The sequence below is a fragment of the Phocoena sinus genome, chromosome 6 (assembly GCF_008692025.1).
Source record: "Phocoena sinus isolate mPhoSin1 chromosome 6, mPhoSin1.pri, whole genome shotgun sequence".
In the NCBI taxonomy this organism is placed as follows: domain Eukaryota; kingdom Metazoa; phylum Chordata; class Mammalia; order Artiodactyla; family Phocoenidae; genus Phocoena; species Phocoena sinus.
The window spans coordinates 11,581,638-11,608,093 of NC_045768.1; the positions used below are offsets into that span (position 1 = coordinate 11,581,638).

The 26,456-nt window shown below is 43.3% G+C and overlaps 2 protein-coding genes across 10 annotated transcripts in view; both read left to right on the forward strand.

Moving 5' to 3' along the window:
• DENND1A (DENN domain containing 1A) overlaps positions 1-26,456 on the forward strand; it is a 540,688-nt gene that overhangs the window by 352,091 nt on the left and 162,141 nt on the right. For all 9 annotated transcript variants that reach the window (XM_032634249.1, XM_032634244.1, XM_032634240.1 and 6 more), the window contains one exon: positions 8,185-8,286. In XM_032634249.1, the coding sequence (XP_032490140.1) occupies positions 8,185-8,286 (102 nt within the window). The remainder of the gene's footprint in view (positions 1-8,184; positions 8,287-26,456) is intronic.
• Positions 18,867-19,830, forward strand: LOC116755202 (mitochondrial fission regulator 1-like). Its single transcript, XM_032634250.1, is given in 1 exon segment — positions 18,867-19,830. A coding segment is annotated over 1 exon segment (843 nt). The 5' UTR covers positions 18,867-18,987.

Consider the following 26,456-nt stretch of genomic DNA (forward strand, 5'->3'; position numbering starts at 1 on the left):
AATATTGCTGCTTTGCTCCTCAACTGGAGAAGGGGACAGGACTGATTGGAGAAACAGTAGGTGTCCAGGAAGGGTCTACCTTTGCAAACAAATTTTCTGACAGTGAGATATATTCTAGATTGAATCCTTTTTATCCATAGAATTATTGCTATGTTGTTTTCATAATAATAATAGTCAATACCCAGTGCTTATTATATGCCAGACACTATTCTAAGTACTATACATATATTAACTCATTTAACCACCATAACAATCCAGTGAAATCTACATTATTTGCTTTTCCTAAACATTTCACTGAAATATGAGATTTATGGGAAGGGTACACTCATCCAAAGTATAGAACAGGGTGAGTTTTTACAAGGCAGGCATGCCATGTAACCACCACCAGATCAAGGAACAAAATGTTACCAGCCCCCAGAAGCCCCTCTTGTGCCTCCTTGTAGTCATTCTCCCTCTGACCCAAGAGTAACCATTATCCTGGGTGTCAGTACTATTTTAATCTCATCAGACACATGCAGAAACTGAGGCACAAAGAGGTTAAAGGGTTTGCCCAAAATGACACAATTATAACTGGCGGAGTTGGGATTCGGACTCGGGCAGTCTGGCTCCAGAGAATGTGCTCATGTCCCTGAGACATAGCCAGGAAAAAACAATAGGTTGGTGGTAGTTTTCAGTGGCACAGAATCATAATAGTGGAGTCATTAGCCTTTGCCTTTAGTCTGAAAATCAGTTGTTCAAATTCGTATAGTCTTGGAACTCTAATCCTACTTTCAAATCGCAAGGATAGAAACTCGCTTTTCAGAGCCTCCCATTCATTGTACTTACTGCAGTCAGGTACGGTGTTAAATTCTTTACATGTATTATCCCGCTTAAACCTCCAAACACAGCTGGACAGTAGGTAGTATTATCCCCATTTTATAGATGAGAAAACTGAGGCTCAAAAGTGAAGAACTAACTGAAGGATACCCTGTGGCAGAGGCAAGGCTTGAATCTGGCTGTCTCATTCCAGAACCCACGTCTTAAGCTACCATGGTAATGCCTATCTTACTTTCTGTGTCAACTGTGAATTAATTCTACACACGTTAATCATGATAATTTTATGTGATTATTGTCATTGTCATTATTATTGTTACTCCCATCACACTTCCTTGTGCAGACTCTTACATTGGGCTTACATTGTCCATTTGGGCTCACATTGACATCTGTGCCAGGCCTGCCTCCCAGTAGAGTGAGAGGCCACAATATTTAATTCATTCTCCAATTAATGAGCATTTGCCCTGTGTCAGGCACTGTGCTGGGCACTAGGGATGCAGAGACAAATAAGACATAGCTCTGCCCTCACGATGGTCCTGGTGAAAGGACAACAGAAAAGATTCACCGTGTGCTGGCTCATTTATTCCATGCATGCCACCTCACTGACAACCCCCCCCCAACAACTCCCATACAAGATAAGGACCCCCGTTCTCAGCTGAGGCAGCGGAGGTGGATCTGGGCCCCTGCTCCTCAAGGTCCAGCACCAGCTTCTTTCCTCCACCTGCAGCCCCCGGCTTCCTCAGCCAGGGAGACAGCACATGCTTCTGACCATTCTTTGGATCCCCTGGATTGCATCACCAGCACGAGTCTTTGCTCTTCATTTTATGACCTGGTTCTAAATCCTGTCTTTTGTCACTAGCTGCCCAATCCCCTCCCTAGATAGGCAGGGTGAGCCCCATCTGTGCAGAGGACTGGTGTGGTTTGAAAAAGTACAGCTGATACTTTATATTTTAGCGCAGGAGTTGAGGGGACCCATTGTTTTCATACAACCAACTTTAGAAAGTAAGGTTCAGTAGAATCTTCTTGACTCGAGAAGATACACTGAAGGTATAGTGATCCTCAAGTGGACCCCACTTTTACATAGGGATGTATATCATGGGCATTGGATTCTGTATTTATCCTAGAAGGGTATGAGTAGAAAAAAAAGTTTTAAAAACCTTAGGCTAGACAAAAAAGGAAGGAAGCAGGGAGCCAAACACAGCTGCAAATCAGAATTTACATCGGTGTTGGTTCAGGGCAGAATTACCTTGTCGTGTGGCATTTGGTCACCATCATTCATGCGTTGTTATTTTTCACTGTCTGTTATGACTTTATTCTGTGTTCTGGACATAACACTAATATGTTTATCAACTCATTGTGCTGTAATTTATACACAGCAAACCATCCATTTAAAGTACGATTCAATGAATTCTGAGTTTTATACATTCATGAAACCATTACCAATAATGATATAGAATATTTCCATCACCCTCAAAAGACCTTTTTTTTTTTTTTTTTTTTTTTTTTTGTGGTACGTGGGCCTCTCACTGTTGTGGCCTCTCCCCTTGCGGAGCACAGGCTCCAGATGCGCAGGCTCAGTGGCCATGGCTCACGGGCCCAGCCACTCCACGGCATGTGGGATCTTCCCAGACTGGGGCATGAACCCGTGTCCCCTGCATCGGCAGGTGGACTCTCAACCACTGTGCCACCAGGGAAGCCCCATCCTTTTTTTAAAAAAAATATTTTGTTGCAGTGCTTTGGGGTTTTTTAAATAAATTTATTTTATTTATGGCTGCGTTGGGTCTTCGTCGCTGCACACGGGCTTTCTCTAGTTGCGGCGGGTGGGAGCTACTCTTCGTTGAGGTGCGCGGGCTTCTCATTGTGGTGGCTTCTCTTGTTGCGGAGCACGGGCTCTAGGCGAGTGGGCTTCAGTATTTGTGACTCAAGGGCTCTAGAGCGCAGGCTCAGTAGCTGTGGCGCACGGGCTTAGGTGCTCCGCAGCATGTGGGATTTTCCCGGACCAGGGCTTGAACCCGTGTCCCCTGCATTGGCAGGCAGATTCTTAACCACTGCGCCACCAGGGAAGCCCCATTCACTTTCGTTTAAATTTTACTTTATCTTGAGCTCCTCATGTGCCAATCACTAGTCTACATGATTTAAAAATGTTAACCCATGTAATCCTCATCACACACATGAGGTGTAAGCACTGTGTACAGAGGAGAAAGCTGAGGCACAGAGAGATGCAGTGAAATACCCAAGTTTACACGGCTGGTGAGTGGCGGAGCTAAGTGAGAACTCAGGCAGACTGGCTTCCGGATCCTGTGGGCTTCCTCTCTAGGCTCTACTTCCTGTCGTTCATTCATGCATTCATTCATAAATTGCCTGCTGTGGGCCAAATATTGAGGTGGGAGCTGAGAATACAGAGATCTGTCTTGGTGGCCCCAAGAAGCCCACAGACCAGGGAAGGAGTCAAATGCCTGTATTAATGACTCTAGATTGATGTATTTTTCTGGTTGTGGGAGTAAACCATAGGCTACCATGGGGAAAGGCAAACTTTCTGCTCCCTCGGGCCCTTTGGGATAAGGTTAGCCAGGCTCCACTGAGGTTCCGAGAAACATTGAGGGAGACGGGACGGACGGGCAGGAGAGCCGCTGTTGGTTGAACGCCTCTTATGGATGTCCTGGCAGTCTTGCTAACTCTTCTACGTACATTCACTTATCTAATCCTCACGACAACTCTATGAGGTGGGTACTATCGTGATCCCCATTTTACAGATGAAAACCTGGAGAATTTATGAGGTTGAGCCTGTATCCACTCAGCCGCCCTGACCACCTCCCATATTCTGATTTTTCCCTTTCTTGTCCCGAAAGGCAGAGGTCAGACTAAGTCTGTCCGTGACAAAGTATAAAGGGAAAGACATTTTTGATTAATAATATTTATGGGAAGATGCCATTTTTGTGTGTTTCTCTGTGTAAGAAATGCCATTTGGAAAGCTGGTGTGCATGTCAGTATCATTTTTTTTTTTTTTTTTTTTCATTCTGAGAAAAAGCCTATAGAGTCTGGTGGGGGGAGGGTTTGCAGCTGGCAGGAGCTTTGGCATATGTTGTAACTAAAAAGAGAGGGAATGTGTTGGTGGGACGAGCTACCGGAGAGCTGTCTCGGTGTGCTGCGGTACTAGTAAGTGTTTTAATTGGGTAGGGTTTTTGGAGGACTATTTTGACATCTGCTCGTGTCTTTGCTGATTTTTCTTCACTTAGAGTAGGAAACACAAGCTGTGGATAAAATGACTTTAAAATAATTGGAAGTAAAGATATCTCTCTCAAAGTCGAATTTGAGAGGGACATTTCTTTAAGAAGTGGAAAGGAAATTCCACTTCTAGGAATCCATGCTAAAGCACAAGGCTTTATGCCTACAGATTTCACAACAATATTATTTATAATAATTTCTTAAAAACTGGAAATAGCCAACAAAAGGGGCTTAATTGGGTTTGTTTCTATGAAGTGGAACATTTTGTAGCAATTAGCAATGATCTTTACAAAACTTTTAGTGAAGTGAAATATTGCTTATATTGTAATAAATGAGAAAATCAGAAAGAAACATTACGAATTGTTTCAACTGTGTTTTAAAAAGTAGGTATTGGGGCAGAGGGTTGTGGAAGGAAATACACCAAAACATTATCTCCAGGTAGAGGGATTAGGATAACCACAGTTTTCTTCTTTGAACTTTTTTGTCTTTCCCATTTTTTTTTTAACATATGTAATTTTTATGGTACAAAAGACGTGTCATTTTGCGTGAGAGAAAGCAAGCCCTCAGGGTGCTGGTGTAGCTGCACTCCCTACGTAGACACTTGTTCTGAAGTCTGAGCAGCTGGTTTGAGGACATCTTCAGAAGAGTCAGACTGGGTTCAGAAGTCAACTCTGCCACTCCCTAGCTGTGTGATTTGGACCAGTTTCTTTGACCTCTCTGAGCCTCCTCCTTACCACAGAGCTGGTGATACCTCCCTCATAGCATGGTCAGGGTTAAATGCGGTCACCCAGTAATGGCCCAGTTTCCTTCTCCATCAGCACCGCCCACTCCATCCCCCAGTTTGAGGGGTTTTGTTTTGTTTTTTGCCTTTCTTCGTTCCTCTTGTTTCCTTGAGCCTTTCAGGGATAGGGCACCATCCGGCCAAGCTGGCCTCCGATTCTTTCCTTGGGAACATGAGCTTCAGGAAGGCCCTTGAGTCCACGCCAGCCCCTTTGGAAGAGGCCTTACCACCAGGAGGGCAGCATTGTCCTATGAGAGGAAACTGTGCCGACCCAGCTCCTCCTGGAGCCTGGTGCACGGGCATTTTGGTTACTAAGGGGACCCTGGCCTGCTAAGTCAGAAGAAAGAGCCAGGTTTTTTCCTCTTCTTCAGCCTGCTGCCATTGTTCAAAAAGTAAACACTCCACACAGCTTAAGCGGCAAGTCCTCCAACCAGGAGTGGGAAGAAATCAAAAGCCCATTCCAGCCCAGCCGTGGAGAGCCCACAAGGGCTGGTCTGTGTCACTGGGCCCCCACTGGGAACGCAGAAACAACACCCAATTCTGGTCCAGAATCAACAGCCCTGTCTCTGGGCCTTTCAGACCGAGGCTTCTCTCCAATGGCCGGGCCCCTTGCCTCCATCTGTTTGGGGCTCTCTGGAGCTCTTTGGAGGTCGGATGAGGCAAAATTGGCGATTGTGAGGTGCAGCGACCCTCAGCTCAGTCCTCAAGGCCTGGAGTCACCGGCTGAGTTCCGGAGTCCCTCGTGGCCCCTTCTCCGATTCCGTGTCCAGTGCCAGTCTCAGCCTTTGAAGTGAGAGCCCAGCAGTTACCAAGAGGGGCCAGAGGATTTTTGCCCTTAGGCCACTGCCGCTACAGTTTCCAGACTGGCCGTGGGTGACGTGTGTATTATAAAAGCAATAATAATAGCGACTGTAAGGCCTACTGTGTGCCCTGTGCTGTGCAAACACCACCTCTAATTTGCACAGCAGCCCCGGGGAAGAGGGCTGGGGTGGGGTGAGCAGTCACAGTTATCTTCTCGATTTTACAGATGAAGAAGCCAGTTAGTAGCCACATAACCTTGGGCAAGCCACTTCACCTCTCTGAGCCTCAGTTTTTCGTCTCTGAAATGGTGATTCCTCACCTCCAGCTACTGTTGAAAATGAAAGAATCTGTGTGAAAGTACTCTGAGAGCTCTGAAGTGTGATGTAAGTGAAAAAGGTTCTTGTTGAGGCTGTTTTGTAACTTCCTGCTCGTGCACTGCGAAGTATTTAACCTGTTGGACTGCAAAGTGAGGCAGCTAAGGAGCCCTGGACAATTCACCATGAGGCTTAATGCTCTCAACTGCAAAATGGGATTGTGCTTTGTGAAACACTAGCTATCAATGCTGTTTGCTGATAGCTTTTTACCCTGTGAATAAAGCAGTCAGGTAATATCAGTTTTGGGGTTTGGAGGAAAGATTAAACTTCTAAGTAGGCAAACCTGTCCCTCCCCTGTGGCTCTCAGCCCACAGGAAGCATTTAGTAAATGTATGCATTGATTGATAGGTTTGTGGACTGACTAGCCGCTGGAAAAGTCAACAGCAGAAGAAATTTGAGGCTCCTGGTCTTGTTGAGCGGAAGGGTTCCAGGATCCTGCCCTCTGGGAGTGTTATTTCAACCCTAGGAGGCTTCTGACCAGCATGGTTCCAACCCTCCTGCTGGCAAGAATCTCAAAATGTTTACTTAGGTATGAAAATTCTGTCCTAGAGGCTGGGATTTGAGACAACAAACATCAACCAATATTAATGAGCCCTTACCAAGTGCCAATCATTTTTTCTTTTTTTCTTTTGCGGTACGCGGGCCTCTCACTGTTGTGGCCTCTCCCGTTGCGGAGCACAGGCTCCGGACGCGCAGGCTCAGCGGCCATGGCTCACAGGCCCAGCCGCTCTGCGGCATGTGGGATCTTCCCGGACCGGGACACGAACCCGTGCCCCCTGCATGGGCAGGCAGACTCTTAACCACTGCGCCACCAGGGAAGCCCGTGCCAATCATTTTGTTGGGTGCTGGTTATTATGCGGTGCTGAACCAAACTGATGAGCCCCTGAGGGAGGGGGCTCCTGGAGCCAGCAGGGGGAGGCAGGCAGGCAAAGGGGTACTAGGGCTCAGAGCAACAAGGATGGCAGAGGTCAGTTTCACTGGGGGTGTCTGATGACGAAGAGGTTGAGGTGCAGTGCAAGAATATGAGCTGTGGAGGTGGCCGGTGCTGCGTTACCTCTGCCACGCACCTCACCTCACCTCTCTGAACCTCATTTTCCTCAAGTTACCTAAAATGAAGGTAATAGTGTGCACTTTGCAGGATTTGATAAGAATTAAATGAGAATTAGTAAGTAAAACATAGAGCAAGCACTAGTAGGCATCTACTACACTTTAATTGTTGTCCATTTCCAGGGCATTAGCAAATGGGTATTTCTGCTTAATCAGGACAAAATGAAAGTTCTAGACTCTAAAGAAATGAGCTTTGATATATGATGGGGTAAGAGGATTGAATGAGATTGGAAGTGGTAGGTAGGCAGGAGGGAAGTAGAGATGGATTCTAGCGGTGGGTAAACAGTGTGATTGAAAACTAGCTTACATACAGTCTTATACTTCTACAGACGATGGACAGTTGCTCCCAGATGGTGGGCTCTTCTTTTCTCCATACTGTACCTTCATCCTCTCACCAAACACGAGCACCTAGTAGGCACAAGTCTCCCTTACCCTTCCTACTACTGTACCAGTAGAATAACGAGTTACGGCCAGAGCCTCGGAGCCGTGATTCACTAGCTGGATTTCTATGGAAAATGGAACCAGTTTGAAAGTGTGACCTTTCTACTTAATGTTAAAGAGAAATGTTAATGTGTTAACACTAGGCTGTACAACGTATTCCATACCCCAAAATGCCAAGAGCCGACAGAGATGGGCAAGTAGTCTTTGGTAAATGAGAGGGGATGGATTGAATGGGGCTGTCATAAGACCTTAGCTGTATATCAGAGTTCCTGGAGCCAGAGGTTTAGACTTCAGCTTCTTCTTCTTCTTCTTCTTCTTCTTCTTTTTTAATTTGAAAATATAGGAAAAGAAATCATGTTGGGGTGTAAAGATCTCTCCCCCTAGCTGTGTGACCTAGGGCATGTTAACTTAGTCTCTGAAACCCTTTCTACTCCTGGGGCTTGGGGATGACCATACAAGCTCACAGAGTTTTTGTCACAGTTAAATGGCCTCACACATGTGAACTGCCTGGCACTGAGCCTGCCACGGAGTATACCTTTGTCAAATGTCACTTTTCTTCCCTACTCCCCTTTCCCAGAGAAAGCCAGAGAAATGTCTGGGGCTTCAATGATTTTCTCTTCTGGATTTTTTTCTTACTTGCAGAAAGTCAGAAACATGGCCCTGGATGATGTCGTGATTCTGAATGTGGACACCAACACCCTGGAAACCCCCTTTGATGACCTCCAGAGCCTCCCAAATGACGTGGTGGGTAATGAGCCCTTGAGTTCTGACTCCCGGGAGCTCATGCAGTGGACGTGAACATGCCTTTGGGGAGGAGAAGGGATGGATACAGCTGTGGTTTTCCTGTAGCCTAAGAACCGCGGTTGGTTTCTGTTACCTCTGGAACCTTTGTCTCAGTGAAGGAAGTTGGGAGGTGGTTCATTTTTTTAGTCTTGTTTTGCTCTCATAACCCTCATCTGAAGTGACCCCAGGGTCTAGACGGCCCCTCTTTCTGTGGAGCCTGGGGGTCTTGCCATCCTCATTGCCATTGCCGTGTCCAGAGAGCAGGACAGCCTCCCGGGGTAACCCCACTGAAGGCGGGTGGAAGGGCTTCAGTGTGAGCAATTTGGGGCACTTCAGACCTACGTTTTTTTTCCTGTGCCATCATGAAACGCAGCTGTTTCCCACGCAGCAGGGTGTCTACTGCCAGCGCTCTGAATGTGGCTCCACGTGCCCTAAATCTTTCTTAGTTACCTCAGGTCTAGACAGAAGGTGGGCCTATTTAGCGAAAAGCAGCTGGCTGCCACATTTGCCACACTGCCATCTGACCACACACCTGCCTCATGTTGCCACTCAGAGCTGCCTTGTGGGTGGCTGTGCGACGTAGACCCAGCCTCCCCCGTTGTTCACACGGATGAGGAGGGTCGGGGCTCCCTGGGCAGTACAGTTCTGATGTTTGTGGTTTGGCCTCCAAAACTCTGCTTGCGAGAAAGTCTGTAAAGTCACACTGGCTTACAGACTGGAAGGAGTGGGTGTTCCTGGCCGTGTGTGCTGATGCGCGGCTGGGCTTGCGTGGTGGCAGGTGGCCACTGCCGCTGCATTACTGCCAGGAGTCCCAGTGGCACTTGGGGGTTAGTTGTCTGGGAGAGATTGCTGCTTGTTGGTGAATGGTTTGCAGCAGGGTTTCAGACTCCTCTGCTCTTAACTCACTGTGAGATTTTGGGGGATCCTTTGTGTTCTGTAAGGATGTGTCCTTTGTGCCATAATTAAACAGTGGTTACAATTCATTGACTTCTATGTGTTAAACACTCATCACTGACTTCCCATTTACTCTTCACACAACTCTGAGGAAGGTATTTCTCTTATCCTCACTTTACCTCACAGAGCTAAAAAGAGGGGGAGCCAAGAAGTGAACCCAGCTCTGTCACTCCACAGACCCCCGAGCCCCGCCACCCCCTAGGTGCCTTCTGCATTCGGGGTCTCACTCAGTTGGCATCCTAGCCCCATGGAGTAGGTGAGGGAGAAAAGAACCTCAGGGAGCACGTGTCTTGCCACAGATCATAAGGCTGGTGGGGGCAGAGCTGTGATTGGAGCCTAGTCTGGATGACACCCAGCCCATGCTGCCTCCAATCCGTGTACACGATCCCACTCTGAGGCAGAGAGAGATGACAGCGTAGGAAAAATAAAAGTGCCAGACCCTATGAGGTTTGCTGTTGATCATGTCAGGACAGGGTACGTGGTTGGTGTCTCAGGGCCTCTGGGCTGTAATTTGAGTTCTTTTTGGTCCAAGGAATTTGAGCTTTCTATTCCGGTTCCCTTTCAGTGGAAAAGTTCTCCCTTTAAGTTATGGGTGTCTTAGGTATGGACCTTGCAAGTGCTGAATAAATGTGGCAAGTGAGCCTGGGGTATTTGAAGTACAAGGAATGGCCAGGGGCCCCAGGCAGCCCAAGATGAGTGACTGATGGCTCAGAAACCATGGAGTGGACTGACTATCCCATATGCAGTGCTCTGAGCCAGGGCTGGGCATCAAATAGCAAAGATGAAGCAGATCTAGTCCTTTTCCTTCAAAGAGCATATTCCAGTGGCGGAAACAGACATGTGAATCACATATATCTCAGGGTATAGCGTAACAGGGGCCACAAAGAAAATAGGAATCAGGCACAGAGGAGCCCAGGGAGAGGGTAATGAAGGCTTCCTGAAGATGGCACATTCCAAGATGCCTTTCAGGTGATCAGTGAGGTAGCCTCAGGGAACCAAGGAAACTTGAGCAAGTTATTTTCCCTCTCTGAGCTTCAGTTTCCCATCCTCAAAAGAGGACTGCTAGGCCTGTCATTAGATCGTTGTGGCAGGTAAATAAGATGGGGGTGTTCATCAGGTGCTTGACACCGTGCTCACTTGTCAGTGTTGGATAAATGGTGCTGCATTTGTTCTTAATAAAATCATTGTCAATAATTACAGCCAGAGTTAGAGGACAGTTGGTTCCCTCCATGTCCGAACAGTTCTCAGCCCACATGAAAAGGACCTCCCATTTGCAAGCTGGTTTGTGGAGGGTTGAGAATGTTCCACAGCAGTTGTTTCCAGACTGGGGCTTTAGACTCATCAAAGATTCCAAGATAGTAGTGAGGAGGGAATATGGTCCATATAGTACTTACTGTGTTTCAGTGGAATTCATAGATTTGATTTTTTTTTTTAACTCAGAAAGCCAGTCTTTTATTTTTAAAGCTCTGCCATGTATCTCTAGTGGGTGTCTATGGTCACCTGCGACACTCGTTCCAGATTGTCCGTGTAGCCAGCAAACAGAGTCTGGCCAACAGCAGACGAAGCCAGAGAGTCACACTGGGGCAGCCGTGCCTTGCTGCTGGTACTGATAACTCGTTGCTTCAGTTCATCTACCATGACCTTGCCCTTCAAGTCCCAGATCTGGATGCTGGGCCTGTGACAGCAGAGCCAGTGTCTGTTGGGGCTGAAGCAGGGGGCGCTGATGATGTCCACACCATCTAGTGTTGAAAGGTGCTTGCCTTCGTTGAGGCTACATGAGCTGTCAAGTCCTTGAGAGGGGAAATCTTGTCCGGTACACCTTTGCATCCTCTGCTCGTGGTACAGAACCAGGTCCTTTCAGTGTATCAGCATGTCCACAGTTGACCTCACAATCTCCCCTTTTGCCAAAGCTACTTGTTTACTGCATCTGACAGATTCTGCTTCTTAAACTTTCCCAAATCCTTGTCTCCATCCCTCCTAAACACCACCTAGTCCAAGCTCTTATTTCTCGCCTGTACTGTTTCCAGCAGCCTCTGAACTGGTTCTTCAGACTCCAGCCCTTCTTCCTCATGTACTAGAGAGCCCTTTCCAAAACATAAATTTAACTTTATTTCTTCCTACTGAAAACCATTTCATCAATCAATATAATTTTTAAAACGAAAAACAAGTTCTGAAGACAAAAACATCCTTCTATAACTTCCCAGTGCCTAAAGATTAGAGGCAAGTTCCTTTTGTTGGCTTTGGAATCAGACCTTTGTTTAAATTCTGGCTTCTTCACTTACTAATCATGTGATCTTGGGCAAAATTATGTAAGCTCTCTGAGCCTTAGTTTCCTTACAATATGTGGTTGTGTGAATTAAATGTAATGAATATAATATGTATAAAGCAGTTATCCTATGAGCTCTGTAGGTGGTAGTCAATGATGATGAATTACGGATGCAGATGATGGTTAGCGTGGCATGCAGGGCCCTCCTTTATGATAGGATCCTCCCATTTTTTCCCCATAACTTTAGCTCTTTCCTGTCCCTGCTTCAAACCCTATGTTATAGGTGTTTGGAATTAGTAGTTCTCCCAAGCCTACACGTTGTTTCATGACTTTATACTTTGCATACAGTTTCTTTTGTCCCAAATGTCCTACCCCATCTGTCAATCACTAATGAAAAATGAAACTCATTTTTCAAAACTTAGGCTAAACCTAAGTCTGTAAAAACCTTCCCTGACCTCTCCAAGTAGATTTGACCGTACCTTTCTCTTTGTCCTCTCAAACCCTTCTATTGCTTATAAAATTATACTTACCATCCAGCGGTATAATTTATTACACATTTCTGGCTTTCTCTTTTAATTGTGAGTTCTTTGAGGGCAGGAATCAAGTTTTATTCCCCTTTGTTTCCGAGGGATGTAGCAGCCACTGAATAGATAGATGGAAGGATGGAAGGGACATGTGGATTGGGTTATTTTGGTAGATGAAATCTTGCAAAACATGGCATCCATGCTGGAAATTTTATTAAAAGAGGCCTTTGTTCTGCTTCTAGCCATGATGGAATAATTGGAACTGAATTTCTCCTCCCTCCATTTACAAATAAAACTCTGGGCAAATATGAAAACAGCTGTTTTCACGTATTGGACAACAAGCAGTGCAGGAATATAATCCCTGAGAGAAAGGAAGCAATTGAGATGAGGCCTGTGATCCCCCTGGCTTTCTGCCTTGAGGCATTTTCTGGACCCTGTTGCCAGAGGGGACTCCCCAGCAAAGCACACCATCTTGCTGAATCAAGGGGGTAGAGATCTGAGTTTGAGGGAGAGGTGGTTTAAATGTGTCGGTCAGAGTACCAGATAGGAGGGAGCTACTCAGCAAAAATCTGAATTGAGTCTGTAGGCTGATCTGCCCGTGTGTAGAGGGGAGCTCCTAAGGGTAGGAGCCATGCAAGCTCCAGCTGGCCGGAGTAAGACCTTGTTGATCACTCAGGCAGTCGTTAGAGACCCACAGAGGCCATGCCTTGGTGTAGTAGTCTAAATTAGCTCTAGGGTAAAGATGATTTTAGGCCTGCCCTAACACAGCTTAAAATCAAGCCTTGAGGAACACAAGACAGATCTTCTGTGATACTGGTAATGTGCTGGCTTTTGATCTGAGTGCCAAGTACGTGGGCAAGAATTTATCAAGCTGTACACAAATGATATGTGTACTTTTATGTATGTATGTTAAACTTCAGTAAAAACTTTTAAACAAAACCATTTCTTTTTAAGCCTTATCAGGATCAACCTGATATACAGGAAAATTAACCTGTCAAAGTAAACTTCAACCCTCTTTTAAAAAAGACAAAAAATCTGACACCCAACAATGTAACGTTCACAATATCTAGCATCCTATCAAAAAAAATACTAGACAGGTGGGAATGTAAATTGATACAGCCACTTTGGAGAACAGTATGGAGGTTCCTTAAAAAACTAAAAATAGAACTACCATACAACCCAGCAATCCCACTACTGGGCATATACCCTGAGAAAACCAAAATTCAAAAAGAGTCATGTACCACAATGTTCATTGCAGCTCTATTTACAATAGCCAGGACATGGAAGCAACCTAAGTGTCCATCAACAGATGACTGGATAAAGAAGATGTGGCACATATATACAACAGACTATTACTCAGCCATAAAAAAGAACGAAACTGAGTTATTTGTAGTGAGGTCGATGGACCTAGAGACTGTCATACAGAATGAAGTAAGTCAGAAAGAAAAACAAATACCGTATGCTAACACATATATATGGAATCTAAAAAAACAGGTCAGAAAAACCTAGGGGCAAGACGGGAATAAAGATGCAGACCTACTAGAGAATGGACCGGAGGATACGGGGAAGGGGAAGGGTAAGCTGTGACAAAGTGAGAGAGTGGCATGGACATATATACACTACCAAACGTAAAGTAGCTAGCTAGTGGGAAGCAGCTGCATAGCAGCGGGAGGTCAGTTCAGTGCTTTGTGACCACCTAGAGGGGTGGGATAGGGAGTGTGGGAGGGAGGGAGATGCAATAGGGAAGAGATATGGGGACATATGTATAACTGATTCACTTTGTTATAAAGCAGAAACTAACACACCATTGTAAAGCAATTATACTCTAATAAAGATGTTAAAAAAAAATACTAGACATGTTGAGAATCAGGAAAAATGTAACCCGTAACCAAGAGAAAAATTAGTTAACAGAAACAAACTCAAAAATGACAATATGATGGAATTAGCAGATGAGAACCTTAAGATAGACATTATAAAAGTTATCAGTATGCTCATGAATTTAAAGGAAGACTAGAACTAAATGAGGAGAGAAATGGAAGATATAAAAAGAATGAATGAAAGGGAATATCTAGAGGTGAAAGATGTAATACCTGGAATGAAAATTTCACTGATAGGATTAAAAGGATATTAGACACTACAGCACAAATGATCAATGAACTCGAAGACATAGCAATAAAAACTATCCATTATGAAGCATAGAAAGGAAAAAGACTGAAAAAGGTTGACAGAACCTCGAGGACCCATAGCACAATATCAAGAGGACTAACATACATGTAATTAGAATCCTAGAAGGAGAGGAGGGTAGAGAGAGACAGAAAAAATATTTAATGAGATTATAGACAATTTTTTTTCAGTTTTGATGAAAACAATCAACTCAGTTCCAGGAAGCTGAATGAACCTCGAGCATAATAGACTCAAACAAAACCACACAAAGGTGCATCATGATAATTACTCAAAACAAGTGATACAAAGAAAAGTTTAAAATTAGCTAAAGAAGAAAGACACATTATGTAAAAGAAAAAAGTGATTACGGAAGACTTCTTGTAAGAAACAACATGAACCAGAAGATAATGGAATGACACTTTTAAAGTAATGAAGGAAAATTTTCTTCAACCTCGAAATCCATATCCAGTGTAAATATCCTTCAAAAATAAAGGCAAGGGCTTCCCTGGTGGCGCAGTGGTTGAGAGTCCGCCTGCCGATGCAGGGGACACAGGTTCGTGCCCCAGTCAGGGAAGATCCCACATGCCACGGAGCGGCTGGGCCCGTGAGCCATGGCCGCTGAGCCTGCGCGCCCGGAGCCTGTGCTCCGCGACGGGAGAGGCCACAACAGTGAGAGGCCTGCGTACCGCAAAAAAAAAAAAGATAAATGAGTATTTAAAGTAAATAATATCAGTGTATTATGTGCTATACGTAGAAGTAAAATGTATGACAACAGTAGGACAAAGGACAGGGGGAGAATGGAAGTATACTGTTTTAAGGTTCTTAAATTATATGTAAACTGTTATAATATTATTTGAAAGTAGACTATTAAGTTAAAAATGTATATTGTAGGATTTCCCTCGTGTCACAGTGGTTAAGAATCCGCCTGCCAGTGCAGGGGACACAGGTTCGAGCCCTGGTCTGGGAAGATACCACATGCCACAGAGCAACTAAGCCCATGTGCCACGACTACTTAGCCTGTGCTCTAGAGCCCATGAGCCACAACTACTGAGCCTGTGCGCCTAGAGCCTGTGCTCCGCAACAAGAGAAGCCACCACAGTGAGAAGAAGCCTGCACACTGCAACGAAGAACAGCCCCCGCTCGACACAACTAGAGAAAGCCCGTGCACAGCAATGAAGATCCAACGCAGCCAAAAATAAATAAAATTTTTTAAAATGTATATTGTAAACCTTAGAAGAGCTGCTAAGGAAAAAAAAAAAGTGGTATATAGCTAATAAACCAAGATTGAAGATCCAAAAGATTTTGGAGGCGGGAAGGATAAAGGAACCAAACACAGATGGAACAAATAGAAAAGTTAGCAAGATGATAGATTTACCCAACTATAGTGATTATTACATTAAATGTACATGGTCTAAATACTCCACTTATTGGAGATTATTAAATTATATTTTAAAAGTAAGACCCAATTATATGCTGTCTACAAGAATTCCACTTTAAAGAGTCAGATGAAAAGTAAAAGGGTAGAGAAGATATACCATACAAACACTAATGAAGAGAATTGGTAGGGGAGAAGAGACAAATCTTCCTTATAAAAGAATTTCAAATTAATATCTGTAGATATTGTCCTGTCTAGGAGAAGGAGCTTAATCGCTGTGTCCGCAGCCCCACACACACACACACACACCACTTGAGTGTGGGCTGGACTTAGTGTCTCACTTCCAAAACTAGTGTATATAAAGGGAAAAAGAGTAACTTTAGTGGAGAAATGGCAGAAACTACCTTAACCAAGTGATGTCATGTGAATATCACTGTAAACTTGATATGACGTGATGAGGAGGATATGTCACTTTTGTGTTATTCTTTCCAGAAACCCAGTAAAATCATGACAGAACCTTCAGATAAACTCAAATTTAGGGATGTTCTATCAAATACCTGACCAGTACTTCTCAAAACTATCAAGGTCAGGGACTTCATTGGCAGTCCAGTGGTTAAGACTCGGTGCTTCCACTGCAGGGGGCACGGATTCAATCCCTGGTCGGGGAACTAAGATACTGCATGCCGCGCAGTGCAGCCCTGCCCCCCCCAAAAATTTTTTTTTTAATTGGAATTCTGGGTTGAATTCTAGGATAGAAAAGACGCATTAATGGAAAAACGGGTGAAATCACAATAAAGTTTGGAGTTTAGTTAATAATAATGTACCAGTGTCCGTTTCTTAGTTTTGACAAATGCACCATGGTAATGTAAGATATGGGAAACTGAAACTGCGTTGAGGAGTATCTGGGCGCTCTCTCTACTATCTTTGCAACTTTTCCGTGAATCTAAGAATATTCCAAAATGTATAATTTTTGAAAAAGAGAAACAGAAAAAAGGAATTAAGGGAGTATTAGGAACAATTTGATGCCTATAATTTTGACAAATTGATTGAAATGAACAAATGCCTTGAAATACACAGATAACATAAAGTTTCTGAAGAAGGAATAGAAAGTTGAAAAATAGTACTGTTTCTATTAAAGAAATTTGAATTTGTAATTAATTAAAACTTTCCCACAAAGAAAACTCCAGACCCAGATAGCTTCACGGATTAGTTCTATCATATATTTTAGGGTACATCTTACACTAACTTTTTAAGAAAATAGAGAGGAAAGGAACACCTTCCACCTTATTTTATGAGGTCAGCATTACCCTGACATGAAAATCAAACAAAGAATTTACAAGAAAAAAAAATATTGATCAATATAGCTAATAAATATAGATGTAAAAACCTTTAACAAAATATTAGCAAATTGAATCCAGCAATATAGAAAGGATAATACATCATGATCAAATGTGTACAGGTTGGTTAAATATTTGAAAATCAGTGTAATTTACCATATCAACAGACTAAAAAAGGAAAACTATATCAAAACATAAGCCAAAAAAGTATTTTAGGAAAAATTCAACATCTGTCCTTGATAAAAGCTCTTAGCAAACCTAGGTATCCTCATAGTGATAAAGAGCATCTAGGAAGAACTTACAGCCAACATACTTCGTGGTGAAAGACTGAATGCTTTCCCCTTGAGAATGAGAACAAAAAAAGGACGTTAGCTCTTCCCATTTCTATTCAGCATTGTACTGGAGGTTCTAACCACTCACTAAGACAAGGAAAAGAAATAAAAGCCCTAAAGGTTAGAAAGAAGGAAGAAAAATTGTTTTTATTCAGACAACATGATCATGTATATGGAAAATCCAAAGGGGGTCTCATAAACATTTGCATAAATTTGCATAAACAAATTTAGCAAAGGTACAGGATAAGGTTAGTATATAAAAACCAAATGTACTTCTATATACTAGTAATGAGCAATTGAAAAATGAAATATTTTAAAGTACCATTTTAAATAGCATACAAAACACAGAATACTTAGGAATACATTTAACAAAATATGTGCAAGATTTGTATACTGAAAGCTATAAAACATTTCTCAGAAAATAATTTAAAAGACCTAAACAAATGGAGAGATACTCCACTTTTTGGATTGGAAGACTCAATATTTTTAAGATGTTAATTTTTCCTAAATTGATCTATAGATTCAATATAATCCCAGCCCAAATTCCAGATGGCTTAAAAAAAAAAACAACTTGAGCTGATTCTAACATGCACATGAATATGCGAAAGATCTAGAATAGCCAAAACAATGTTGAAAAAGAACAAAGTTGTAGGACTTGTATTACCTACTTTTAAGACTTCCAGTAAAGTTATAGTAAATGTAGATCAACATTGTAGGTAAACATAGAGTTCAATAGAACAGAATAAATAGTTCAGAATTAGGCCCACACATAAATGGTTAATTGACCTTCAACAAACATGCCAAAGTAATTCAATTGAGGAAGGATAGTTTTCTTCAACAAATGCTACTGGAAGAACTGGATATCTATATGGAAAAAAAATGAGTGTTGACTTTTACCTCTTTCAAGTATTAGCCCAAAATGGATTATAGACCTGAACTTAGAGGCAAAGACTATAAAATGAATAGAAGAAAAGATAGGAGAAAATCTTCATGAACTTAAGGTAAGCATAGTTTTCTTAGTTAAGACATAAAGCACAGGGACTTACCTGGTGGCGCAGTGGTTAAGAATCTGCCTGCCAGTGCAGGGGGCATGGGTTCGAGCCCTGGTCCTGGAAGATCCCACATGCCACGGAGCAACTAAGCGCATGCACCACAACTACTGAGCCTAAGCTCTAGAGCCCTCGAGCCACAACTACTGAGCCCATGTGCCACAACTACCGAAGCTCGCGCGCCTAGAGCCTGTGCTCCGCCAGAAGAGAAGCCACTGCAATGAAGCCCGCACACCGCAACAGAGAGTAGCCCCCACTCACCACAACTAGAGAAAGCCCGCGCGCAGCAACGAATACCCAATGCAGCCAAAAAAATAAAAAGTCACCGTTTTACAAATGAAGGGGCAAGCCACAGACTGAGAGAAAATATTCTTGATACTTATATCTGCAAAAGGACTTTTTCCCCAGAATATATAAAGAACCCTTAAACTGAATAATAAGACAGCAGCCCAATTAAAAAGTAGGCAAAAGACTTGAAGAGACACTCAACAATAAAAGATATTCAAATGGCCAATAAGGCTGTGGCAGGAGGGGCCCTGAGGAAGATAAGTCTGATGTTTCTTAAAATGGCCTGATACGAAGGCTTCACGCCTCCTGCCATTCCAAGCCTCCAGAGCTGCCCTGTGGCTTGCCTTGTGCTTCAAGTGCAGGAGCCAGTTGAAATGTCAGGAATGGAGGCCAATGTAACCATCCCAATCTGACAAAACAAGCCGCGTGGGGCTGCTCAAAGTATAGTGAGAAGAATCGGGACCGACCTACCCCTGAAGCCATGTCCCCGGGCATCCTTTGAGACCCTGCCCAACATCTCTGACCTGTGTCTGAGGCATGTACTGCCAGTCCCTACTCTGGCTGACATCGTCTGGATTCCTGCAGATGTAGAGGAGACTTATGTCCTGGTCAGGAGCCATACACGCCCCCTGAGGCACACCTGCAAGCCCAGCCCTCTGATCGTCATTCAGCACAATGCCTCAGTGCCCAAACTGCGTGGGTCGCAGGAGAGGCTTCTGGCCTTGAAGAAGCCAGCCCTGCCAGCCCTTGGCTGCACCAAAGAGCTGCAGGATGAGCTGAGCCACCTGCGCAGCCAGATTGCTAAAATAGTGTCAGCTGATGCAGGAAGTTCAAATGTCTCTTCTCCCTTACCTTGTTTTGGATCCTCATTCCACTCTACAACTTCCTTTGTCATTAGTGACATCACCAAGGAGACCAAGGTACAGGTCCCTGAGCTTCCATCAGTCCCCCTGCTTTGTTCTGCCAGCCCTGAATGTTGCAAACCAGAACACAAAGCTACCTGCAGCTCGTCTGAAGAAGATGACTGCGTCTCTCTGTCCAAGGCCAGCAGCTTTGCAGATATGATGGGTATCCTAAAGGACTTCCACCAAGTGAAGCAGAGCCAAGACCTGAACTGGAGTTTATTGAAGGAGGAAGACCCTGCCATGCTTACCTCTGAGGTCCTAAGGAGGAAGTTTGCTCTGAAGGAAGAAGATACCAGTAGAAAAGGAAACTGATAGCACTCAGCTCTGCAAACTCAGCCTCAGGCTCCTGGAATTCCTTCAATAGCTGCCTTCCTCACCGCAGATGCTTCTGCCTCTCAGTTAGAAATCTTCGGCAACACTCTTGCCGAAAGCTAGATCTTGGACCAAGAGAAGAGCTGCACTGTATGTTTTCCATGCTTCAGACCTCAGCAGACGCTAAGGCCTGTTTTGAGCTGAGACACGTTACAGGTAATTGTGTAGGTTGGAATGTCCCAGTTTAAAGGGTGAGATAGAAGTTTCTGGTTTTTCCTTGCCCCTGTGTGAAAATAGGTCCTAAATGAATGACTGACTTCACTGCACTAGACCCCATAACTGGTCTTACTGAACGCTTTGTGCCCAGCTGTCACTTACTCTGAGTGGCTTCCTTGCAGCAGAGCAGGGCTGAGGGCAGGGGGCTATGTTTATGTGCACGTTCACAGAGCAGGGAAAATCTTATGCTGCTCCATCATGAACTGGCACCAGTGTCCAGCAATCACTCTCTCCCCCTTCCCGGTCCAACACCTACATATAGAGGTCGGGCCACTGGACCAGCTGACACTTGGGCTGCTGGGAGGCCTGGGCTTTTTTTTTCTTAAATATATTTTGTAATACTGTACAACCAAATCTACCCTCCAAGGCCCTGGGGCCTCATTGGTTCCACTAATTGAAAGCTCTTTCTCTTCCACAAACTTTAGTTTAAGCCCAGTAGGAAAGAGAAATGGAGAGGGGAAAGAGAGTACCATCCTTCTTCCAGGCCCTTGACTGCTCCTTTGCATTGGGCCAAGGTTTTTACCTACCACACCGTCCATGACTCGGATGCCCTCAGGTCCGTTTTCTCTACGGTATGTATCCTGTGTGTGTTTAGGTTGAAGCACTACCTGACATTAAAGGAAGGATTTGGAGAGAAAAAAGAAAAACAATAGCCAGTAAGCACAGGGAAAGATGTTCCATGAGGGTGTAAATTGATACCACAAGGAAGGTACTGCTGTATACCCACTGGTATGGCTAAAATAAAAAGACTGCATTTCTTATAAATGAGTATCTTAAACAAATGTTTACTCTGTGACCAAGTAATTTCAGTCTTAGGTATACACGCAAGAAGATGAAAACTTATGTACACGCAGACACATGTACGTGAATGTTTTTAGCAGCTTTGTTCATAATTGCCAAAAACTGGAAACATTCCAGATGTCCTTCAACTGGTGAGGGACAGTGGTGTGCCTGTAAAATGGAATACTACTTGGCAATCAAAAGAAACTAAGTACTGATCTATCCAACAAAATGGATGAATCTCACATTATGCTAAGTGAAATAATCCATTTATTTGACGTTTTGGAATAGGCAAGACTGTTGAGCGAGAACTCGGATGAGCGGTTGTCCGGAGTAGGGCTGGGAGGAGCAGCTGACTATCAAGGGGTGTGAGGGGATTTGGGGTGACGGAGCTGTTCTGTATCTTGATTGTGGGGATGGTTACATGGCTATGTGCATCTTTCAAAATTCATAAAACTAGCCACCAAAAGTGGTAAATTTTACTATATGTAAGTCATACCTGACTTAAAAAAATTTTTTTTTAAAGACTGACAATAACAAGTGTTAGGAAGGATGTGGAACAACTGATCTGAAACTTTCATCACTGGTATTGGGAGCATAAAACAGAAAACCACTTTGGAAAACAGTTGGGCAGTTTTCTCTGAAGTTAAATGTACACCAGCAATATAACCCAATAACCCCACTCCTGGGTATTTATCCAAGAGAAATGAAAATATATATCCAAACAGGTTTGTACACGAGTGTTTATAGCAGCTTTATTCACAGTAAACAATACCTAATGTCCATCAGCTGATAGATGGAGAAACACTATATTTTATCCCTACTTTTTACTACATGAGTCATTATTCATTGTAACATACTTGTGATACACAAAACAACATGGATGAATCTTGAATATATTACACTGAGCAAAAAAAGCCAGACACATGAGAATGTACTATATGATTTCATGTACTTAAAATCTAAAAGAGAGTGGGTGAAAGCAGGCCAGTGGTTGCCTCGGCCTGGGATGGAGAAGGCAGGAACTGATTGAAAAGGGCAGGAAGGAACATTCTGAGGTGAAGGAAATGTTCTATTTCTTGATTGTGGTGATGGTTACACAGATGTATATATTTGTCAAAACTCATTGAACTGTACTTTTAAAATATATGCATTCTATTGTATATTAGTTATGACTTGATAAAGTAAATTTTAAAAAGGAAGAGGACTTGGAAATTAATTTTAAAAAGGAAGTTCTAATATTGATTAGCTTTCAGAACAACTCTGCTGATTTTCACATGATTTATGAACATGGGTTAAGGGGTAACTTTGGAGGCAGGGTGGCTCTGGCTTTCTACTAGTTACCTAGACAATTTAGTCTTAAATTTTGTAATCTTAGTTAGCTTTTTGTACCATTAAAAAAAAAAAAGAGTTGGCAAGGTTAATACTGTTGTACTTTGCTGGGTTCCATGAAACTTGCAATGTACTGCTTTCACTGACAATATTGTATTGTTCCCTAGCTGTGGATTTGGGGGAAGGAATATGGCAAGAATAGTCCATCTTTTATTGGTGTAAAGGCCTGTTTACAGACTTCATTTTTTTTAAATAAATTTATTATTTATTTATTTTTGGCTGCATTGGGTCTTCGTTGCTGATGTTTATCTCAAGCCCATGTGGATGCTTTGAACAGAAACATAATGTCCCTTCCTCCGCAGCCATTTAACCAAGCACTCTTCATCTGTTTCTCTCTTAAAATTTAAAGAACATCTCTTGTTCCTTCAAGAGTGTTAAGTATACACTGTTTAGCCAACGGGTAAAATTTGTAGAGCTTTTTAAAAGCTTGGCAAAAGAGAGCTCAGACGCTTCCAGGCTTCCAGTGAGGTGAACATACCACACCTCATCACTGATTTCCCAGAGCTCAGTCGGGGCCCTTTCTAATATTCTTTGGCCTGAAACTCACAGGTTTTTGTGTATGCACGTGTATGTGGAGATCTTTACCATCTGCTTACACTCTCCTTTCTTTTACTTCGTGCTTTCTGTAACCTGATCAGTGCTCTTCTAAATCAGACTTTCTTATGTGGTGATATATGTAATAGGACCTTAAAATACGTATTACCTTTTGACTCAATAATTCTACTTTTAAGGGTTTTTTTCTGGCAAATCCTTCTAAATGGAGAAAGCCACCTAACCAAATAGCATTGTTTATGTTAACTGAAGTTGGGAACAACCTTAATATCCAAAATTAAGGGGACTGTTTAAGGTGATCTATTCCACTGCTATTCAATGGAGTGTACCATACACAGTCACTAAAAATGATTGCTATGAAGAATGTGGGCAACACAGGAAATGCTAAGGATACAATTCAGTGGAAAAAGCAGAATATTGAATGATATATCTACCATGACTACAATTAAGAAAAACAGCCAGATACTCAGAAGTAAGATTTTTAAAAGAACTTCCAAATTATCAACAGTGGTATATTAGGATAGTAAAGTTATGAGTTAACATTTTTTTCTCTCATTTTCTAAATTTTCTGTGATACGATTATTACTAGTTTTATGATGGAAAACTCATCTTTCCTCCTCTTTCCTGAAGCACTTGAATCTTGGCTTTTGGCTTTATGGTTTGTATGTCTTCAGGACTGTAGTTTCTCTTTCTTCTCCATATACTTTGGTTTTAAAAAGATCACAGATGACTTAATGATGCGTTTTAAATCACTTAAACTTCTTGTTCTTCCTTGGTGGAATTTTTGAGGGATATCCAAGAGGTTTCTAACCATGTGAAGAGAGAGAAACCATCTTGAGCAGTCTTCCTTGGTGTGAGAAGGGGGAGAAGGCAAGGGAAGAAAGATACTGTTTACAGAGCACCTGCAGTGCCCCAGGCCAGAGTAGTTTCCAGTCCTTCTATGCTGCATCCAAGCTTCTTCACAAGCTGGACGCTGACCCCAGGCAACCTCTCAGCCTCATCTTGCATCACTTCAGTACTCATACCCCGTTTCCCAGCCACTAGGAGAGTGATCCCATTCCCCAAGGCCTCATGCTCTTTCACATCTCTCTGCTTCTTTCCGTGCTATTCCCTCTGGTTAGGATACCGTTCCTTCTCTACTTGGCTAAACCTATTTGCTCTATAGGGCACTCCTCACCTGTCACTTCTGTGATGCTTCCACAGCTCGGCACTGGGATTTCATAACATTTTTCCCATACTACTTTTATACCATGTACTATATAATAACTCTTTCCCCTCCTAAGCATTTGGGCTTTACATGGTTGTGAACACAGCCCTGGCACAATGCATGACTCACTGGGGCATTCAATGAGTGTTTGTGGAATGAGTGAATGAATGAAAGAGTGAGCAAAATATGCAATCTGCTTTGAACTCTAGATCTTGGAAAACTCATTTATTCAACATTTGACTCTTCACTTTGTACAGGTATCTGGAAGAGCAAAGATCTGCAAAGATCAGAGTTCCCTTTTTAAAAAAGACAGGAGAAATTCAGTGTACATTACAGCTACAATTTACTGGGTAAATTGAGTGCCAAGCATTTTGACTCTTTGGTCATGATTACTAAATGCCATTGGGATTTTACTTTACACCCTAAAAATGGATTTCTTCAAATTGCAAGTAGTCACCCATTAGTGAAACCATAAAATCAACTTAGTGGGTCACAGCAAGCTTTTTTTTTTAATGGAGTTGAACAAGGAATATCAGAGTATATCTCAAATAATATGGGTAAGCATCAATTCATGAAACTCTTAAATATACATAATATACATATCATACTGGTTTACAAAATATAATACGTTCATTACTCTGCAACACAGTAAAAAAAAAAAGGAAAACTATTGATATATTGTGACCATTTTAATCATTAAAATTCATACCTTTTAATGTGTGAGCTACCATTTCATTGTATGGATAATACACCATAATATATTCGGCCTGATAATTTCAAGTTTTGCATTCTTTTTTTTAAAAATAAATTTCTTTATTTATTTGTTTTTGGCTGTGTTGGGCCTTCGTTGCTGCGCACGGGCTTTCTCTAGTTGCAGCGAGCGGGGGCTACTCTTTGTTGCGGTGTGCGGGCTTCTCATTGCAGTGGCTTCTCTTGTTGTGGAGCACAGCTCTAGGCACTTGGGCTTCAGTAGTTGTGGCTTACAGGCTCCAGAGCACAGGCTCAGTAGTTGTGGCGCACCAGGCTTAGTTTCTCTGCGGCATGTGGGATCTTCCCAGACCAGGGCTCGAACCCATGTCCCCTGCATTAGCAGGCAGATTCTTAACCACTGAGCCACCAGGGAAGTCCCTCAAGTTTTGCATTCTTTTTTTTTTTCTTTTTTTTTTTGCGGTACACGGGCCTCTCACTGTTGTGGCCTCTCCCGTTGCGGAGCACAGGCTCCGGACACGTAGGCTCAGCAGCCATGGCTCACAGGCCCAGCCGCTCCGCGGCATGTGGGATCCTCCCAGACCGGGGCACAAACCGGTGTCCCCTGCATGGGCAGGCGGACTCTCAACCACTGCGCCACCAGGGAAGCCCTTGCATTCTTTTAAACAGCAGTATGATGGACATGTTTGTAACTAAATCTCTATATCACTTACTTGAATTCCATGAATTGCTGGAAATAGAATTTCTGAATCATATAAAAATTTAAGGCTTTTGATACATACTTTTAAATACCACCACCTCCCCCAAAAGATTATACCAGTTTTCACTTTTATCAGTAACATGAAAGTTAGCACTTATTCTTGAAAAATTGTTTAAAATTCATATAATTTTTTTTTTGTTGGAAACTATATGCATGTGTAGCTATCCCAGTCACCTGTGTGAGGCCCAGCAGTCACTTGGACCCTGTACTTCTCTTCTGTGCTGTGAAACTGGAAAATGGACAATGGCTTCCTAATTACATTCCTGTCTTCAGTCTCTTCTAACTCCAATCAGTTTTCTGGTCTTTCTAGAGTAAAGTCTTCCTTGACCCTCCCTCAGTAGTTGATTGCTCTATCTTTTGTATTCTCAAAGCACATGGTACATCCTTCTGTTACAGCGCTCGTCATGTTATATCGGAATTATTTTTGGCTTCTTGTGTCCTCTCTTCCAACCCCTCTAGGGTAGGGACTAAAAACTCTTCCTTCTTTACGTTTGTATCTACCCCTGAGTTAAATATATAGCATGTACTCAGTAAATTTTCACTGAGTGAATGACAGCATCTTGTTTAATTGTGACCTCAGGACTGGTTCAAATCACATTAAAATTGGGCTATACCATGTAGGTGACTGTCTGTGGGAGTCCAAAGGCAAAACTTTGGTTCAGGAGGGCCCAGATTCAAATAAGCCCGGAGTCTAGGGCTTCCCTGGTGGCGCAGTGGTTGAGAGTCCGCCTGCTGATGCAGGGGACACGGGTTCGTGCCCCGGTCCGGGGAGATCCCACGTGCTGCGGAGCGGCTGGGCCCGTGAGCCATGGCCGCTGAGCCTGCGTGTCCGGAGCCTGTGCTCCGCAGTGGAAGAGGCCACAACAGTGAGAGGCCCGTGTACCGCAAAAAAAACCAAAAAACAAAAAATAAGCCCGGAGTCTGCTTGCTGCCTCTTCTCTGGAGTACCCC